At 30.6% G+C, this 13,202-nt stretch overlaps 6 protein-coding genes across 6 annotated transcripts; all 6 read right to left on the reverse strand. All coding sequences in view use genetic code 12, as the record gives it.

The window, feature by feature from the left end:
- Nucleotides 1-2,427: 2,427 nt before the first annotated feature.
- DFJ63DRAFT_315231 (uncharacterized protein) lies at nt 2,428-2,784 on the reverse strand (the record flags this gene model as incomplete). Its single annotated transcript, XM_064906510.1, has 1 exon — nt 2,428-2,784. The coding sequence occupies one exon, from the start codon at nt 2,782-2,784 to the stop codon at nt 2,428-2,430; it is 357 nt and encodes a 118-aa protein (XP_064759939.1).
- A 1,434-nt stretch (nt 2,785-4,218) lies between these two features.
- Nucleotides 4,219-6,133, reverse strand: RPD3 (Rpd3p). The gene has a single exon (XM_064904257.1). It carries the CDS (start codon nt 5,837-5,839, stop codon nt 4,322-4,324), a length of 1,518 nt encoding a protein of 505 aa, XP_064759940.1. The 5' UTR covers nt 5,840-6,133; the 3' UTR covers nt 4,219-4,321.
- A 293-nt stretch (nt 6,134-6,426) lies between these two features.
- DFJ63DRAFT_323618 (uncharacterized protein) lies at nt 6,427-6,915 on the reverse strand (the record flags this gene model as incomplete). Its single annotated transcript, XM_064907536.1, has 1 exon — nt 6,427-6,915. One exon carries the CDS (start codon nt 6,913-6,915, stop codon nt 6,427-6,429), a length of 489 nt encoding a protein of 162 aa, XP_064759941.1.
- Nucleotides 6,916-8,380: 1,465 nt separating this feature from the next.
- On the reverse strand, nt 8,381-9,364 carry ALG5 (dolichyl-phosphate beta-glucosyltransferase; the record flags this gene model as incomplete). Its single annotated transcript, XM_064905267.1, has 1 exon — nt 8,381-9,364. One exon carries the CDS (start codon nt 9,362-9,364, stop codon nt 8,381-8,383), a length of 984 nt encoding a protein of 327 aa, XP_064759942.1.
- Nucleotides 9,365-9,683: 319 nt separating this feature from the next.
- CET1 (polynucleotide 5'-phosphatase) lies at nt 9,684-11,489 on the reverse strand (the record flags this gene model as incomplete). The annotated part of the gene is made up of 3 exons (XM_064905277.1): nt 9,684-10,829; nt 10,908-11,135; nt 11,421-11,489. 3 exons carry the CDS (start codon nt 11,487-11,489, stop codon nt 9,684-9,686), a joined length of 1,443 nt encoding a protein of 480 aa, XP_064759943.1.
- Nucleotides 11,490-11,805: 316 nt separating this feature from the next.
- Nucleotides 11,806-13,041, reverse strand: IDP2 (isocitrate dehydrogenase (NADP(+)); the record flags this gene model as incomplete). Its single annotated transcript, XM_064905262.1, has 1 exon — nt 11,806-13,041. One exon carries the CDS (start codon nt 13,039-13,041, stop codon nt 11,806-11,808), a length of 1,236 nt encoding a protein of 411 aa, XP_064759944.1.
- Nucleotides 13,042-13,202: the final 161 nt, after the last annotated feature.

Raw genomic sequence — 13,202 nt, forward strand, 5'->3', positions numbered from 1 at the left:
AGTTGAAGAAGCTAAAGCAGCAGCGGCAGCACTTTCAGCACTAGCAACTGAGGCTACTGAAGCTAATGAAGCAACTGAAGCAGCACATTCAACACTAGCAACTGAAGCGACTGAAGCAGCGGATTGAGCACTGGCAGCAGAAGCAGCAGAGGCAGCAGAAACGGCAGATTCAACAGAAGCAGCTGATTCAGCACTGGCGACTGATTCAGCAGAAGCAACTGAAGCTAAACTTGAAGATTCTTCTGGAGTTAAAAGGGTGTAAGTGACAGTTACAGTGGTTACGATGGTAGTATCGGTTGAAGCATGGGCTAAACCAGCTATCGCTAATAACGATAAAGGTGCTAACGAAGATTTAAACAACATTGTTTTGATTGACTTGATTTAAGATTTAATTTGAATGAATGACTGACTTGATTATTATTATTATTATTATTATTATTATTTAACGAAAGTGATTGAATATAATAACAAATGAAAAGGTAAATCTAAAAACGAATGAACGATATTGTGAGGTTTTAATTTAAAGGAAAGACTAGGGTAAGTAACGTTTGGATGTTATAGATTGTTGAAAGATTGAATGAATTCAAATAACTAAAAACTTGATAGAAATCTGGTATAAGGAGAAAAGAAAGGAAAGTAGTAATAAAAAAAATTTTCTTTGCTGACTTTTGATTAAAGGATTGGAACAGAGTTTTGACTCCAAATTAGACGAATTTTGCCTTTAGCTAAATCTCCTATTACCCATAAATCAAAAATTTTTGTTATTAAAAATTAGATGTAAAAATTGACATTGGCAAAACAGACAGACAAAAAAAAATAACAAATAAAAAAAAAATAATGAAAAAAAAATAAATCGGTTAAAAAATATTTGTGTTGTGTTTACCATTTTTTGTTGTGAAAATAGCTTAATGCGTAAGGCGCAGTTACTTGTTTAGGAAGGAGCACTACCGAATTGATACATTTGATGTGGTACTCGCACGACACCTTCCTAATTGGGTCGTCTAACGTTTGACGATACATCAAATTTTAATTACACAAAACACGAAAATTTTAATTTTTTAATATATTAAAAAAAAGGCTTAAGACAAAAAAGACAAAAATTCGTCTGACACTAATTAGTGTCGGTTTTGTATGGCTCACAGTTAGTCACGTGAATGATTTTTTAAAGTTAAAAATTTACGAATGTGAGCCGCTGGTAAAAATAAAAAAATGTACAGCGTAACGGTACTACCATGTACTGGCTATTTAAACATACAAGCATGTTAAGCTTGGAGAAGGTTACCGTAAATTATTTTTAGCCAGATAGAAGTATTATTTATCTGGCTATACAATGGAATCAAATCAGAAATCAGAAATCGAAGTTAAAGTGAAATCAAAGGCGAAACAATTAACTAAGCATCCTAATTGGTTCAATCAAAGGTGGAGTTGTTATACTGTTAAACTAAGGATGAATAGTACGTTTTACCAAATTAGTGCGAAAAGAAAAAGTTTACAAGATAATTTTAATTTTAAATTAATTTATACGCCAAGGCGGTTCTAAGTATACTGTGGAAGGTTACATTTGTTATATATAAAAATCGTGGATTACGCTATAAACTTCACCTACGTTATTCCTAAAGATCGTGTGGCTTTCTACAACTACTACTAATTATTTTTTTTTGGTTGTCTCACTTCATTTCCGTTTTTGAATTTTCAATTCCCTTTTTCATGTCCCCCACTGTATCATATGCAGAACTAATAATGTTTACAAATTATATGTATGTAAGTCATATGTGTTCTGTTTTAAGTAAAACTAATTCTACTTTAGTCCAATATTGATATACCCTTAATTGATCAATTTGATCAATTAATTGAATTTGGGATTTACTCGTGTAATCAATCATTAGCTAATTGAATTCTTGTTTATATTTATATTTATATTTATATTTATATTTATATTTATATTTATATTTATATTTATATTTATATTTATATTTATATTTATATTTGGTATAACATTTTGTTATAAATAATTCAATCTGGTTAACAATCAACCCAATTTAGACCTAACCGACCTCAATTCAGATATATCCTGATCAATTTGTTATAGATATAGACAGAATTTGACTAATTGGTACACCTTCGTCCTGTAATGATTGAAATGTGGTTACTCCCTTTTTCGTAGGTCTCAAAGATTGACGATTTATTGCCTCACATAACTCCTTAAAAATCTTCAAACTATCGCTTTCATGACACTACAAACTTTTACAGGTTCCATCTAAACATGGTTTAATAACCACATAATTTACTCTAATTGTCATATTTTCATATATTAAATCTGTCATATACGTGTTATTTGCCTTAAATTTTTCGCATCAAATTATATAAAAATAACGCTACCAATATTGTAATTATTAACCAAATCAGTTTAATAATCTAACTCTTGACTCACTTTTGTGATTGCTGTGCGGCCTTAATAGCATGATTAACCTGTTTTGTCTTTATAATCACAATTATACTATGATAATTAAAGAACGCAACGACAAAGAAAAGAACAATAGCCAACATAATCATTGGATCCATACATCTATAATATCCACGAATGAATAAATTATAACTCTTCTCCCAATTAGATGGACTACTTGATTTCTGTTTAAGGGATTCAAGTTCCTTATTGATAATTTGAAGAAAGTCAGTTACTTCGTTAACTTGATCTGAAGTGATGTATCCTCCCTCTGGTACGTTCCTGGCATTCGAACCTGGCTCTTGATGAGTGTTTCTACGAGTCAAATTTGGATTGCTCATGGTTGATTAATATGATTAATGAAAAAGAACAACTTTGATATATAACTTTTCAGAAACATTCATTTATATTTAGCTATTACACAAATGTATGTTAGCGCTACAATAAGCAATATTCAATGAGTATATGCTAAATTAATCACTAATATATATTTTTGGCAATTATAAGCACCTACATAAGATTACTTAGTTCTTCCGCTCTTTTATCATAATATAATTTTAGAAAGAAGACGGCAACTAAATGATAAGCTAACATATGCCTTAATGTTATTAATGTAGAACAAACCTCTCTATTTACATCGTCACAATGAATGCATTCATACTGTTCGGTAGTAGTAGTTTCAACAACTGGTTGAGGATGGAAATTTCTGATATTACTTTTAATATTGTTAATTATTCTATAGAAACCATTGGTGATGATCAGCAAATCAATGGGAATGACAGTAGATGGTGTGCTATTAGGAATGGTTGATGATTCTGATTCAATCAAATTTTCAACCCAATTATCATCATAGGGTGGGGGACTTATATCTGTAGGAGTTTCATAAGAAATATTCCTTACCATCTCATTTTATAATACTATAATTGAAGATGTGTTCCAACTTATAATAACAAATTAGAAATCGTCTGTTTCTACTCTCAATCAGATCCTCAGAGTAAAGAAACATAAATTAAAATATTATTCTTAAATAAATAGTGCGCGAAAAGTCTATGATCCCTAAAAGCAGCACTCCTTAACTGACAGTCAAAAATGGCAGCCAAACTTCAAATGTTATTCATAATCAATTAAGTCAAAAATATAAAGATGTCAGCCATCAATCAATCGGAAGCATCATATAATAGACATATGATTGATCATTATCAATCATCTGCAAATTTAGAATTTGAATTGGCCTCACCTTACGGGTCCATCTACAACTCATTATGAAGTGGTTGCCTATCAAGCTGTAAAAGCTGTGATCACTAAATTATGGAAATCACTTCTTAGATTAATTCACTGTTTTGATCTATCACCAAATGATGTGAATTGTATCGATGGCCTTAATTCTATCCCATCAATTCTTATTTGGATGATGATATTTTGTTATTTCTTACCATTAATTGGAGCTTTATGGGGTACAATCTTTGGATTTTCTGATAAAATATTTTGGATTGAATTATTTCCTATGTTGCTTATTCACTTTAAAATCTGTTACTGGTTCTTTATTATCGATATTTATGAAGGTTTCACCAACATGAGTAGACGTCAAATAAATAACATTATAACAGTAATTTATACTGCTGTTGTAGTGATCATGATTATTTGTGGCCTTTGTACTGATAATTCCACTTGACTACACATCTAGTTTGCAAATATATTGCAAAATTGCTAATAAATTCATTTCTCATAATAATAATTGGGGAAGTAAACCTCATGGATTGATAATAATAATTGGAAATCAATCATCAACCTAAATAGAATTAATAGATAGATATATATTCAAAAAATTAATAGATACAATATTAATATATACAAAATTGTTTATTTTCAGGTACTTTTTTAATCTTCCTCATTTAATTGTTCAATTTCATTGACTTCGTCGTCAGTTAACGTCACGTTATTACTTTTATTACCATTATTGATGGTAGTATCTTCTTCTAGATTATTATGGCTGCCATTTCCATTACTTGTTGCAACACCATTTCCATTTCCATTGGTATTAGTATTACCATTGTCAGATATGTTTTTCTCTCCTCTATCAATATCATCATCATCATAGAATTCATTATCTGGTTGTATAGCCTTATCTCTGGCGTATTGTGAACCTCCATTTGTATCTATGGCATCTTTTTCATCGTCTTCATTTACATCATCATCGAAATTCCAGGATGAGGATGGAACTTCGTTCATTTGTACTGATGGTGTATGTTTGGTATTATCAAGATTAGCTAAAACACTAGTAAGTATTTTATCCAAATACTCTTCTGAATTAGCATTGTTCATATTTGAACTTCTAACATCTAATTCATATGTCGGGGCATAATATTCATAATATCCATTATAAGGTAATTCTTTAGGTAAGATGACATTGTTTAATATACCAGTTTCAAAAGCCCAAGTTCTTGCCACATTTCTAATGGTATAACCACCACCTCCAAGGACCATAACTGGTATATCGAATGATTTAACAAAACTTACACAATTAGCATGACCTCTCATTGATAAATTAAATGGACCTAATCTATCACCACTTAATGAATCACCTCCACATTGTAATACTATAGCTGATGGTCTATACCATTCAATAACTTTCAGTATTATAGGTTCAAAGATTGATTTATATGAAGCGTCATCTATACCATCTCTTAAAGGAACATTAACTGAATAATATTTCCCCTTCAGTAATCCAATATCATTTAAATTACCTGTTCCAGGGAAAAATTCACCAAATTTATGGAATGAACATGTCATGACTCTATCTGTACTGTAAAATGCTTCTTCAACCCCATCACCATGATGAACATCGGTATCTATATATAAAACTCGAGGATGAACTCTTAATAATTCAATTATACCAAGGACAATATCATTTAAATAACAAAACCCTGAAGCTTCTGATTTCTTTGCATGATGTAAACCACCAGCATAGTTTATAGCCACATCACAAGAACCATTATTCATTCTTGCTGCAGCTTCCATTGATCCTCCACATGATATTTTACAAAATTCACCTAATCCATCAAACACAGGACAATCATCTCCTACATTAAAGATAATCTGCTCTCTTTCAAATAAGCCTAAATTATCAGGAGTGACTCTATCGATGAAATCAATATATTCATCAGTATGGAATTGAGTTAATTCTAAATTTGTGGCTGGTTGAGCTCGATATATTTCCATTTTCTTATATAATTCATAATTCATAATCAAAGAATGGGTCATTCTAATACGATGAGGTTTCATACAATGACCAGTACCATAGAAGTAATTCCCCACATCTTGATCATAGAAATAAGCCACCCGCTTTTTCTGAGTAGGATCCACTTTTAATTCGTCAAATGGTAATCTAACATACATTTGTCTATTCTTTTGGGGATTTAGTCTATAAATTTATCCTTTGTATGATTATTTTTTGATGTTTTTTTTTGATTATATTTGAATTACAATTGCTTGATTCTTCTTTTTAAATGTCTTCAACTCAAACTAACGTTAGTATGGTTGTTCCTTCTCTTTGATAAGAACTGTCTAGATATGAAATCTTAAAGATTGTAATCTTTTCAATTAACCAATCCTAATTCATACCATTTGGCTCTTTTTTTCTGCTTAGATATTTTTCTCTCTGTCTGTCTTTTTTTAGACTGGGTTGTGTGCAGGATATCTATAGTGCGGCTCAAAATAGACTTTAACAGCCCTTCAAATTAAAAGTATGGGGTGCAAAAAAAAATCATCCCTTTGTGTGATAATATATGTTACAACTATAGTTTATGATAAAGGTATATTCATTTTGAATAAGAATTGAAAACGTCACTAAATATAAATGAAAAGAAAAGAAAAGAAAAGAAAAGAAAAGAAAAGTTCAATAACGAAAATTCACTAAATGAAAAGCCATAACTTAATTCACCCACTCTAACTACACCAAAACACCAAAACTCCCAAACAAATAATCAAGCAACTTTAGTGATTTTTCCATCTTTAACATCATGAATATAACCAGATATTGGAACATCCAACACTAAATCATTCTTTTTAAAGAAATCAACATCTTCTTTCACACTTAATTCTAAATCACTAAATGGTAAGAAAGCAAAATGATCAACACTATGACCAGTTTCCTTTTTAACTATCCCTCTCAATTGTTCATCATTGAAAGTTAACATACCACAATCAGTATGATGAACAACGACAATTTCTCTGGTCCCTAATAAACGTTGAGAAATAATCACACTTCTTAAAGCATCAGAAGCTCTACCACCCGCATTTCTAATGACATGAGCTTCCCCTTCAGTTAATCCTAAAGCAGCAGCAGGATCAATTCTAGCATCCATACAAATCACCACAGCAACTTGCCTACCTGGAGGTAAAGGTAAATGACCTTTATCGAATTGAGCCACGTAAGCGATATTTGCCTTTTCAAATTCTTCTGCAACAGACATAGTAAATTAGTTACTCAATTGACTTAATAATGAATTGAATAAATTGTAAAAGAAAAAGTTTATAAAATTATTTGAAAAGCATAGGAATTTCATTTGTAATATATAAATAATGTTAAATTGACCCATATTAAATAAACCCACTCGTACATACTTCAATTAGGGATATTATCTCTAATTAATTTTGATTTTACCCCATACTTTAGTGATATGACCATTGCACATGATCAAAAAAAAAAGACGCCATAATTTTCTTCGCTTCTTTAAAAAACGGTTTTGACCGTGTGGACTGTATATAGTGTCAAGGGAGATGATAATGATAATGATTTAGACCTAGTTTGATTGAAGTTTTACGAATACGTTACTCGTCCTTCCAATCGTGTTACTCCCAGCTGTTATCACTGAAACAATTTCGTTAATTCAGCCAATCCGTTACTCCGCAGACTATAGTCATTAATTCAACTTGATGCCTAATTCTATCTAGGATAATTTTACTAACATTTAGTTCCTATTTCAATTTGATGCTGCTGCTGATTTTCTTACACGTCGGTCAATTCAAAGTTAATAATCTATATAGTATTTAGGTATATAGATTTACGTCGATAACTTACTTATTAACCTTATTACCTTATTACGGCACGCCTTACTGTTACGTTTCCCTGGTATTAACTCACACCATTTATATAGGAGATTATTACTAACACCATAGCTATTGCAATATGCGTCGTATGTCGCCGTAACTATTCGTCGTATGCCGCCGTGTGTATTGGAATAACAGTTACTTACGCCTGCTCCTTCCGTCTCAAGCTAATATATATAAAGTTTTATATGTTATAATTATTACATTCTGTAGTTAAATCTTCATAATCTTAGTGTGTACTGTATATAATATCAAGGGAGGAAAGTTGGAGGGGAACAGGGAAGATAACGATTGAACATTTCTGAAAATATCATACCATCGTTCATCTATTCGTGTTATCCTAATGCGTTGTTCATCGAACCAACCAATATTATGGTCAACCCAATATTTGTCCCACCGATAACTAATTTCTAATTAAACATGGTAATACCTAATTCTATCTAGGATCATTTTACTAACATTTAGCCTTAGCTACAACGATTTTCAAAAACTCTACTGTTGACGTTAATTTATAGCTTATTAAGGAAATTGAAGATTAAAATTTTAATTTTGAATCTAACCTACAGATTTTTGACCTATTCTCGAATATTATAGGAATACCAATAATGGATTCTTTATGATACTTCATATTAACATATACTTATCTAGGAGATTTTTTATTAATTTTATAAATGTGTTGCATTATCCGTCCTATTCCTCCATACGTATTGAAATAGACTTCGCCATGGGGCATCTTGCCTTAAATATATAACGTTTTATCTTTTATGATTATTATTATATTCTGTAGTTTTATACATTATAATTATATCTATGTAAATGATTTTTAATTTATAAATTCTTTTTATTTAATCTTCCTGATTCATTTAATTTATAAATTCCTAATAAATAAGCCAATCTAGTAACCACTAAATCAATAGCCATACCAATTGAATCCTTTGCTAAATCAACTTTTGATCCATCAATTTCTTGCCAATTAACTGGTAATTCTTTTAATTTAATTTTTTGAATTTCACCTAATAATAAAACTTCGACATCAAAAATCCATCTTTCAGTATGCATATGAGGATAAATTCTTTTTATAGATTCAAAATTAAACATTTTAAATCCACATTGAGTATCTTGAATATCTCTAATTCCAAAAATATAAACTAAGGTATGTAATCCATACATAAGGAAATTTCTAATGAATGATCTTTTAACCACAGCATCAGTATTTACCATATGAGCACGAGATCCAATGGCAACACCAGGTTCATTTGGTTTTAAACTATTCATAAATTCAATTAATTTACCAATATCTGAAAATCTAGTGGCACCATCGGCATCAACAAATAATCCATATTTACCTCGAGTATGTAATAAACCATGAGTCACTGCTCCACCTTTACCTCTATTTTGTTGTAATTGAATAACTCTTAATACATGAGGTTTTAAATTCAATTCAGTAGCTTTCTTTAATGCAAATTTATCAGTTCCATCACTTGATCCATCATCAACAATTAATATTTCAAATTTATGATTATAATTATCAACTAAATATTCCACTGCTTCATCCAACATCTTTCCTAAACGTTTGGTTTCATTATAACATGGAATAACAATACTCAATACAATGCCATCTTCATTCTTATGTGGAGTTGAAGTAGAAGTTATCCTTGGAGGTAAATCATATAATGTATTTGAACTGTTGTCATTCGTTATATATTTTGCTTCATTAGGGAATGGTAATCTTGGAGTATGAGAAAAGAAGATAATAGTACCATATGCTAGAATAAGTACCACCAATACGAATCCAATAAAGTACTTCAACATATTCTTCTAAGTACTATCTTTCTTCCTTGTTATATCGTATTAACGTGGCTATACCCTCTTCCAATATCTGAAAAATAATTTGGTGGAGAGTTTCACTATTTTTAATTTTTCGCGTTATGGTCAACAACAAAATTTTTCACTACACGTTGGTTTAATTGTATTACGATAGTTAATTTATATATTTTTACAATTAATACAGTGGGGTTTTAAATATACAAATTTAAAAGTTTGGGTGAAAGATATAAATCTCTCTCTCACACACATGCTGTACCATAGATATACACTGTTATTGTTTTTGTAAGGATGAATGAAGATAACCTCATGGCAGGGCTAATTTTGTAATTCTATTATTTAATATTCTAGCGTTATTGATAAAGATTTCCACCAATTCTTCTAATCGATAAGCATCAGTTCCTGCTACAATCTTATCAATGGCATTGAAAACTTCCAAAGTATCAATTTCTAATTCAACTTCATAATTGACATCATGATTTATAATTGTTTTCCCATGTTTATTCTTTGCTTCTCTTGGAATTAAAACTCTAGTTAAATCAAATTGAGTTAAAGTTGGGGCATGAGTCCATGTATTTCTCTTTTTATCTCTAACTCCTGATGGTTTATTCTTGGTTCTTATTGGTTCGATATTGTTTTCTGGAACTGGCATTTCAAGTGATAATGATAATCTTAAATCATACATTGATGAAGGATTATGAATGAATAAATCTGCCACTCTTTGTTTTTCAATAGCAGTATATCTTGGAGGATTCAAATTATTATCCTTTGATACTCTAACACGTTTAATTTGTTCACCACGATTACCAACTTGATAAAAAGTATCAGTGATATCAGAATCTAACATATTAAATTTTCTTCTTGGTTTTGATAAATCAGGTATACCTGATCTTAATTCATCTTGATAATTCTTCTCCAATTCTTCAAAAAATTTCCTAATATCATTCCAAGCAATTTCTTCCACTTGCATTTCAAAAAATGTTGATGATTGATTGGTATAAATACATTCAGTAACCACATCGACATTAATTCTATTACCAGTTCTTTTATCCATGATTTTTCCAAATTTTAATTCTAATTCAACATATTTACGATTCTCTTCAGTTATATTGGAAAAATTTGCATAAATCCATTCGGCAACCGTTCTTGTAAATGATGATGGAGGTATCACTCCAGTTATACTAACTTGTAAATCAAGACTTCTAGTAGTAGTATAATCGAAAACTGGAGTATCATTGATTTTATATTTAACATTACCATTCCCATTACTTTGAATGTCAGGATTATTATTATTATTATTGTTATTATTATTATTAATATTGACGTCATTATTATATCTATGTCTTTGATTAGGAGGTATATATCTTTGAGCCCAGATTGGAGGTGTATTATAACGTCTTGGTTTAGTTTTTCTCTTTAATGCTTTTAATTTAGTTAATTCATCAACATCTTCCTCATTAGATTCAGGAAGTGGAGATGATATTACTTGTGATGTTGAATGTTGCGACTGTGGTTCTGGTTTTGGTAAAACTTTGGGAGAATCAGATAAACTTGAATTTCTACTGACATTAACCGTAGTTTCTCTTCCAGTGGTTATATCAACATCTCTATCGTTAGTGATATTAGCTATGGAATTTCGTTTACTGGCATATGGAGATGAGGTAGTACTAGATGAAGTGGTTGAATGACCATTTATAGGATGAGGCACGGTATTAATGTTATTATTATTAAGGTTATGAACGGAAACAGCACCAATTGGCTTAGGGAATTCGACGACAGTTGCCACTTTTGATGATGATACAACTGGTGATAATGGCGGAGCAGCAGCCAAAGCAGGAGTCGGTTCAACCGCAGCAGCAGCAACAACAGATATTGGAGCTGGTGCCGGAGGAGCAGGGGTTGGAGTTGGAGTTGCTTCGTTTAAAATACTAGTAATGGAATGTCTTTGAGGATTAGATAAATTCTGTATATCTTGTTTTCGAGTTATAGATGATGGTTGTTGTTCTCTTTTAAGTTGTTCTTCATGTTCTTGTCGTTGTTGAACTTGTTGTATTGATTCTGATTCATGATCACTTGGAGGTGTATCATTATTTAAAATAGACCCCACATTCATTGTTGTATAGTATCTTTACTTTAATGATACATCTATTTTACAAGGAATTATACAACCACTAAGAATTGACGTTCGATTTAGGGTAAAAATGTGTTATAATCTATAGCAGACCTATGTCATATTTCGCTATACTAAAGATTTTTTTTTCTCTGTCATGATTTTGAACAAAGTACACGACAAACCAGATATACCGAATATCCTACGGATAAATGATGATTGATTTATTTAATTTATGTCATTTTTAAGAATATATATAAATAATAATAATAATATAATAATAATAACTACATTTAAACTTATGGAGGAAATCACATACTTAATAACCTAAGTTTTTGTTTAATCTCTTTGCGACGGCATCAATGAATTCTTCAGTGGTAACATAAGAAGATCTATCAGTTTTACCTTGAGTTAAAGCTAAATCTTTAGTCATGATTTCATCTTTTGAAACAGCTTCGATGGTGGCTCTTTCTAACTCTTCACCAAATTTAGTAACTTCAGGAGTTGAATCTAATTTACCTCTTTGAATAATACCTCTTGTCCAAGCGAAAATTGATGCAATTGAATTAGTAGAAGTTTCTTTACCTTGTTGATGTTGTCTATAATGTCTTGTAACTGTACCATGAGCAGCTTCAGCTTCGAAAGCTTTACCATCTGGAGTGACTAATACTGAAGTCATTAAACCTAATGAACCAAAACCTTGAGCCACGATATCAGATTGAACATCACCATCATAATTTTTCATAGCGATTATATAACCACCAGAAGATTTTATCATTTGAGCAACCATATCATCGATTAATCTATGTTCATACCAAATACCTTCCTTTTCAAATAATGGTTTATATTTGGATTCATATAATCCTTCAAAGATATCTTTAAATCTACCATCATATTTCTTTAAGATAGTATTTTTAGTGGATGAAAATAAATTTAATTTTCTTTCTAAAGCTAAAGCAAATGAACTTTCAGCAAAGGCAACGATTGATTCATCAGTATTATACATTGATAAAGCAACACCAGGGCTATCAAAATCATAAACTTTATAAGTTTGAGGTTCAGATCCATCTTTTGGTTTGAAAACTAATGATAATTCACCAGCACCTGGAACTAAAATATCAGTAGCTTTATATTGATCACCAAAAGCGTGTCTACCGATAATAATTGGTTTATTCCAAGTTGGAACGATTCTTGGAATATTATCAATGACAATTGGTTCTCTGAAAACAGTTCCACCTAAGATATTTCTAATGGTACCATTTGGAGATAACCACATTTTTTTTAAATTGAATTCTTTAACTCTAGCTTCATCTGGAGTAATGGTAGCACATTTTACACCCACTTGATATTTTAAAATAGCATTAGCAGCATCAGTTGTAACTTGATCATTGGTTTCATCTCTATATTCCATACCTAAATCATAATATTTTAAATCGATATCTAAATAAGGTAAGATTAATTTATCTTTAATGAATTGCCAGATGATTCTAGTTTGTTCATCACCATCCATTTCAACAATAGGTTCTTTAACCTTAATTTTAGTAATTTGAGCCATGGTAGTAGTAGTTGCTATAGGATAAATTTTTCAATAGAGAGATTGATAAACCCAAATAAATAAAAGTCAAATAAAGAAATACTAACGATATATATAAAAATTAAAAATAAGGAATTATGAAACCTATTTATACCAAGGCAAAATTAAACCAATTATAACCC

The sequence above is a fragment of the Scheffersomyces coipomensis genome (assembly GCF_036884675.1).
Source record: "Scheffersomyces coipomensis strain NRRL Y-17651 chromosome Unknown DFJ63scaffold_7, whole genome shotgun sequence".
In the NCBI taxonomy this organism is placed as follows: domain Eukaryota; kingdom Fungi; phylum Ascomycota; class Pichiomycetes; order Serinales; family Debaryomycetaceae; genus Scheffersomyces; species Scheffersomyces coipomensis.